This window comes from Palaemon carinicauda, chromosome 15 (genome assembly GCF_036898095.1).
Source record: "Palaemon carinicauda isolate YSFRI2023 chromosome 15, ASM3689809v2, whole genome shotgun sequence".
In the NCBI taxonomy this organism is placed as follows: domain Eukaryota; kingdom Metazoa; phylum Arthropoda; class Malacostraca; order Decapoda; family Palaemonidae; genus Palaemon; species Palaemon carinicauda.
The window spans coordinates 89335139-89342638 of NC_090739.1; the positions used below are offsets into that span (position 1 = coordinate 89335139).

Consider the following 7500-nt stretch of genomic DNA (forward strand, 5'->3'; position numbering starts at 1 on the left):
AAAACTGAATGGGAAAAAGATGGAAATTTAGCTTTATTGGACATACTAATTATAAGGGAATCGTCAGGGTACAATTTCACTGTGTATAGAAAAGCAACTTCCTCTATTTCCTACATTCATTTCTTTAGTTATCACGACATTTCTGTAAAAATTGGAGTAGTTTGTAATCTATTTCTTAGAGGTTTGAGAATCTGTTCCCAAGCCTACCTAAGTAAAGAATTTGAAATCATTTGTAAACAACTCGCCCAGCTATTCCACCTGACATACGTCATAGAAAAGGCCATCAACAAAGCCAACGCGATATATTATAAAGATCATGATGTTACTATTATTATTATTATTATTACTATCCAAGCTACAACCCTAGTTAGAAAAGCAAAGTGCTATAAGCCCAGGGGCTCCAACAGGGAAAAATAGCCCAGTGAGGAAAGGAAATAAGGAAATAAATAAATGAAGAGAATAAATTAACAATAAATCAATCTAAAAAAAAGTAACAACGTCAAAACAGATATGTCATATATAAACTATTAACAACGTCAAAAACAAATATGTCATATATAAACTATAAAAAGACTCATGTCCACCTGGTCAACAAAAAAACATTTGCTCCAACTTTGAACTTTTGAAGTTCCACTGATTCAACTACCCGATTAGGAAGATCATTCCACAACTTGGTAACAGCTGGAATAAAACTTCTAGAGTACTGCGTAGTGTTGAGCCTCATGATGGAGAAGGCCTGGCTATTAGAATTAACTGCCTGCCTAGTATTACGAACAGGATGGAATTGTCCAGGGAGATCTGAATGTAAAGGATGGTCAGAGTTATGAAAAATCTTATGCAACATGCATAATGAACTAATTGAACGACAGTGCCAGAGATTAATATCTAGATCAGGAATAGGAAATTTAATAGACCGTAAGTTTCTGTCCAACAAATTAAGATGAGAATCAGCAGCTGAAGACCAGACAGGAGACAAATACTCAAAACAAGGTAGAAAGAAAGAATTAAAACACTTCTTCAGAATAGATTGATCACCGAAAATTTTAAAAGACTTTCTCAATAAGCCAATTTTTTGTGCTATTGCAGAAGACACAGACCTTATATGTTTCTCAAAAGTAAATTTGCTGTCGAGAATCACACCTAAATTTTTGAAAGAGTCATACAAATTTAAAGAAATATTATCAATACTGAGATCCGGATGTTGAGGAGCCACTGTCCTTGACCTACTTACAATCATACTTTGAGTTTTGTTAGGATTCAACTTCATACCCCCTAATTTGCACCATGCACTAATTTTAGCTAAATCTCTATTAAGGGATTCACCAACCCCAGATCTACATTCAGGGGATGGAATTGATGCAAAGAGAGTAGCATCATATGCATATGCAACAAGCTTGGTTTTTAGGCCAAACCACATGTCATGTGTATATAGTATGAAAAGTAATGGGCCAAGAACACTACCCTGTGGAACACCGGATATCACATCCCTATACTCACTATGGTGCCCGTCAACAACTACTCTTTGAGATCTGTTACTTAAAAAATCAATAATAATGCTAAGAAACGACCCACCCACTCCCAACTGTTTCAGTTTGAAAACAAGGACCTCATGATTAACACGGTCAAAGGCAGCACAAAAATCAAGGCCAACCATACGAACTTCCCGACCACAATCGAGGGATTTCTGTACAGCATTGGATATTGTAAGAAGGGCATCACATGCTCCAAGGCCTTTACGAAAACCAAATTGCAAACTAGGGAGTAGATGATTACCTTCAGCAAACCTATTAAGACGTTTTGCCAGAAGACGTTCAAAAACTTTAGATAATATGGGAGTTATGGAAATTGGGCGGTAATCAGTGGGAATTGAGCTAACACAAACACATTTACATAGAGAAGTAACATTACCAATTCTCCAACAAGTGCTAAAAGCTCCTCTTCTTGCTAACTTGCGCAAAATAACAGATAACTTTGGGGCTAAGAAATCTGCTGTCTTTATGAAAAACAAAGGAAAAATACCATTTGGGTCTACACCTCCATAAGCATCAAGGTCCATCAACAGAGCTTTAATCTCACGAGATCGAAAAGCTAAACTAGTTAGTTTAGCCTCAGGAAAACATGAATGAGGAAGTTCAAGTTTTTCATTACTCTGTTTACTGTCAAAAACATCAGCCAAAAGGGTTGCCTTTTCCTTTGGACAGTGAGTGACTGAGCCATCTGGTTTAAGAAAAGGAGGAACTGTTGCATCTACACCAAAGAGTGCAGATTTAAGGGTAGACCACCATTTATGTTCCTGAGTTGTACCAGAAAGGGTTTCTTTTATGGTTAAATTGTACTCCTTTTGAGTTGAGGCATAAACTCTCTGAGCAAAAGCTCGAAGTTGAGTATAGTTGTTCCAGGTCAAATCTGATCTGATACCCTTCCAAAGGTGATAGGCCTCCTGCTTCTCCAAATAAGCACGTCTACAATCATCATTGAACCATGGTTTGTCCTTCACTCGGTACCTTACCACACGAGAAGGGATACACCTATCAATTATGTTGACTAGACTCTCATTCAAAGGGACAACAGGATCTACACTATTATATAATTGTGACCAATTCAAGCACAAAAGATCATGCAAAATCCTATTCCAGTCTGCTTGGGATTTCATATAAATTTTACAAGAATTTGATATATCAGGGACAGGCTGCTCAGTCTTCACTAATAATGAAATCAAGGCATGATCAGAGAACCAACCTTACTAGTTAAAACGCCAGGGGAGTCGGTGTGTACGAGGTCCAAGCAATTACCAGACCTGTGAGTAGCTTCATTTATGATTTGCTCACAGCCTGATTCAGAGGCAAAGTCTAAAGCTCTTAAGCCATGGCGATCGGTAGGAGAGATAGAACTTAACCACTCCCTATGGTGAGCATTAAAATCACCAACAAAGACAAAAGAAGCCTTTCTATCATCTTCTTGTATCTTAGCCATAATGGTAAGAAGACAATCGAAGATAGAATCATCCATGTCTGGATTCCGGTAGATCGAACACAAATAAAAGTTGTTATGCCTGCCACAAACATTTATTACCTGAATCTCGTGACATCCACATTGATAGCAGGACTTATGAGAAGTAGGGTACTCGGTCCTAATATACACCGCCATTCCCCTGGCCCTAGGGATGGCATCACGTTTCAACATTATTGGCTTCTTGAAACCAGTTATAAGGAGCTCAGATGAGTGCCTCATATTAGAAACCAAAGTTTCTGAGCACAAAAGAATATCATATTGTCTGTACGCAACTGTAAGGTCTTGGATATTTGTATGAAGACCACGAATATTGCAATACAAAAGACGGCATTGACGAAATCTAGGACGTACTGGTCCCGGATTTTGCTCAATGTCTCCAGACAGCATAAGAATTAATAGAAATAAAAAAGAGACATCATACTTAAAAACTAGATTAACAAGAATTATAACGAAAACAATATGTACAGAATTATAAATAAAATGATTGATGATACCCATAGACTATAGCAAAAAGTCGGAAAAACTGGTCAACATGGAGGAGCCGATACACCATGCAAGGCTAAATACCCTCCAGGATAGCCACTTCAACTGAAGTGAGGACAGTAAGGATGGTTTTGAGAAGAAAAAGTCAGAAAAAAGGAAAAGACAACCTCTTGATAAACCACCAGGCATCCATGGCCCTTCTATTAAGCCTGCCCAACACACCATTTCAAAAAAACAAGAGGAAGAGAAAAAAAATATTAAGATAGAATAGTGTGCCCGAGTGTACCCTCAAGCAAGAGAACTCTAACCCAAGACAGTGGAAGACCATGGTACAGAGGTTATGGTACTACCCAAGACTAGAGAACAATGGTTTTAATTTTGGAGTGTCCTTCTCCTAGAAGAGCTGCTTACCATAGCTAAAGAGTCTCTCCTACCCTTGCCAAGAGGAAAGTACACTGAACAAATTGCAGTACAGTAATTAACCCCTTGGGTGAAGAAGTGTTAAGTATCTCATTGTTTTCAGGTGTATGAGGAAAGACGAGAATATGTAAAGAATAGGCCAGACTATTCTGTGTAAGTGTAGGCATAGAAAAAATAAGCCGTGACCAGAGAGAGGGATCCAATGCATTACTGTCTGACCAGTCAAAGGATCCAATACCTCTCTAGTGGTAGTATCTCAACGGGTGGCTGGTGCCCTGGCCAACCTAAGAGATTTTAGAAATAAGATAAAACTTCCATATATAGAAGGTATTAAAAATATAACAAATAATATCGAAACTGAGAACCTCTTTGTTTTTTTTCTTATCCCAAGATCATAGAAAACGCACTTATTAATGTTTATCAAAATAAGAGAGATATAGAATCCGGCGTTTTTAAAGTACCATGTGGGGATTGTGAAAAAGTCTACGTTGGGCAAAGGGGCCTCTATGTCCCATCAGGTTTCTTCACCATGTGGAGAGGAGACGTCCAAGGACTGGATGCCTTCTTGCACATGCCCATCCGTTCCATATCTTCCAAGGCACATTTAGTATCTCTTAGCTTCTGCAGCGGGAGGCGGCGGAACTTGGCTTATGTAGAAGGTCCCGTCGTATTGTTGTGGTGGTAGACCCCGTGCTTGGAGGGGGACCCCGGCGACTGTCGAAGTTTCGGCTTAAAGACATCGGGGAACTCCTGAAGAAGAGCGGCGTAAGGCTGCGCTACGATGGCAGATATAGGTGTGATACTAGGACCAGCTGTCAGTGGGCGGGTTCGGCAAGTCCCGGTGTCGATAAGGCGTTTCCCGGCGGCGTCGATGAGTAGACCATGGAGAGCCAGGAAGTCTGCGCCAAGGAGGGGGTGTCTGACGTCATTGATGGCGAAGGGCCAAGAGTAAAATTGGCCCATGATTGAGATTTTCTGCACCCTAGTCCCATAACACCGTATGGGAGATCCATTGGCGGTGATGAGCGCGGTAGCATCACTGCTAGGCGCACGGTTTAATTTAGCCGGTGAGAGAGGAAACGATGACTGCATACAGCTGGTATCAACCATAAGCCTACGGTTACATACAGCGTCGAGAATGTAGAATCCAATCTTGCTGCGATATGCTGCTGCGGCCACGGTCGATGTCGACAGTGGCTGGCGTCAAAGTTTCTTCATGAACTTACACGGGGCCCTGCACTTCATTGCGTTGCTACCAAACTGCTGGTGGTAGAAGCACCAAGTTGGGTTTGGTCTATGATTCTGCTGCATTGGCTGCAGAGGTTTCTTCTTTGTCAGGGCAAGGATTTCGTCGTCGTCAACAGAGGGCCCCCCCGAGGAGCTGAGGGATGATGCGGCAATACGCGAGGCCTTGTAAGCTTCGTGTAACTTTTGTGCCCTTAAGAGGAGGTCGTTCATCGGCAGGGTGTCGGTAATACTGAGCTGGGCTCTCATGTTCTGCGGAAGGTGTCGAAGTAATATTTAACGAGATAGACTTATCTCGAGTCGTCTTCCATTAGCATCGGTCTCGGGCAGCATGAGAAGTCCAACCAGTTCATCCCACAATTCTACAGGGGAGGTATCGCCCATGGGTCTATTGCTGATATCCAGGACATTCTGTGCTCTTGCTGAAACGGAAAGTGAGTATATAATACTTAGTTTGGTTCGTAGGTCGTCGAAGGATACCTGAGCCATGGGTGGATCTTGTCAAACACCTTCTCAGGGATGGAGGTCAGGTCGAAGTCAGCGTTGGCACAGGGGTCGTTTAGCTTGGCCACCCTGAAGAGTACGTCTGCCCTCAGGAAACCAGGAGGCGGTGTTATGCTATGAAATGGTGCCAGCTTGACTTTGGGCACGGCTAAATGGTTGCCGGGCACGGTGGGCTGGGTGGTCTCGTCATGGTCTGTTGATGCATCGGGCCAAGGACAAGACCTAGTTATGTTAGACATACTCATTGTTGCTGCCTCACGAAAAAAAAAACTAAAGTCTGGGATGAAGCCAAAAGACGTCGTTAAACGTTAATGGCAAAAGGAGATACACGAAGGTAACGCAGCGGTAATTAGTCCATTAATGGCAAGCCAAAACTGCTATGTGTTACCAACATCTCCGGGGTCACCTGTTGTGAGGACAGCAAGATGAATGGAGAGAAACTGACGGTTTACTAAACTTGCAATGGTCACTAAATTACAGAGTGCGGACGAAAAAGTATCCCCGGAAGGGAAACTGCTCCAACCGCCAAAATCATTGTGTTTTTCACACAAGACAAAATATCGAACAATAAGGCGGTAGCCTAAGGAAATATACAATTATATAAATTAAAACAAAGCTCTCGAAAAGTGCAACAGTATGAGATAAAATGCCACTGCGTGGAACAAATAATAGAATTACAATTTGCAGAAGTGTGTCCATGGGAAGGAAACACAACCGGAATAACAATGTCCTTGCATGATTTTTAACTCAAAGATGTCGTTGTATTTAAGAATAAGAGCTGGATATTTTCCATAACTTACTCACTATACATCGCCACTCACCAGACGTGGGTATTGCATGATAATCTCTGAAATGTTCATGAACTTTATAGCACATGGGTCTAGGAGTTATATATAGAGTCCTTTCATTATACGTCATCAAACTTCCTTTCCGCCATCTTGGAGGACATACAAAGACGCATTCAGTGAATAGCTGTGGTTGAACTCTTGAATAGTTAGCCATCTCATCACATTCACATTCACACAATGCCCAGTTTTTGCGCTATTATTGGTTGTGGGAATCGAGGACAAAGAGATGACAAGAGTTTCTACCGCATACCGGCAGTTATTCAGAATCAGGACAAAGATACAGAAGAATTATCCAAGCGCAGACGTGACTTGTGGTTGACCAGAATATCACTGGCTGATCTACGTGAATCCTCACTACCCTGGGCACGTATCTGTTCTGATCATTTCATATCAGGTCAGTCTCGGCTAGGCCCTAAAAGTATTATTATTCCTGTGTAAACATGCTATATCCGATCGCATGGGTGACTTCACAAGTATCATTGTCAGTTCAGTGTGTAGTGTGTGTGGGGGAGGGGGCATCTCAATTTTTAAACATCAAAAGGGGCATCTCAGATTTTCAAAACAAAAATTAAAAGCGCCCATATTGGCTATATTAACAAAGGCTACTTACCTAGGTCTCTATTTCGTCAAGGTACTCATGCCTATATATAATTAAGTGTATATTTATATTTATTTTAATTTGTGTATTAAATTGTGCAGACATACAGGCCTATGTGATGAATAAACATTGATTATAAATAATAATAATAATAATAATAATATCTGAAAGCTGGTTTAACCCGAAGGGGTCTTCAGCTTATATATGAAACATCGAAAAAATAATTAAACTTGCGCATTTAATTGCAAGGAGGCAAAACGATCATCCAAGAGCATTACAATAGAGTTTGTCCATCATATGTTTATATGTATATAAGAAATTATAGCATTTGTAACCAAACACAAACACAATGGTTAGGCATGAACTGATAAAGATTTGACATTATAATGC

The 7500-nt window shown here is 40.8% G+C and overlaps 1 protein-coding gene across 1 annotated transcript; it reads right to left on the minus strand.

Moving 5' to 3' along the window:
* Positions 1 to 4563: 4563 nt before the first annotated feature.
* LOC137654062 (uncharacterized) lies at positions 4564 to 5025 on the minus strand. Its single transcript, XM_068387697.1, has one exon. The coding sequence runs from the start codon at positions 5023 to 5025 to the stop codon at positions 4564 to 4566; it is 462 nt and encodes a 153-aa protein (XP_068243798.1).
* Between the last annotated feature and the right edge of the window lie 2475 nt (positions 5026 to 7500).

What these genes read in the sequence shown, in the direction of transcription:
- LOC137654062 (XM_068387697.1), bottom strand. Translation starts at nt 5,025, where the DNA reads ATGGTTGATACCAGCTGTATGCAGTCATCGTTTCCTCTCTCACCGGCT.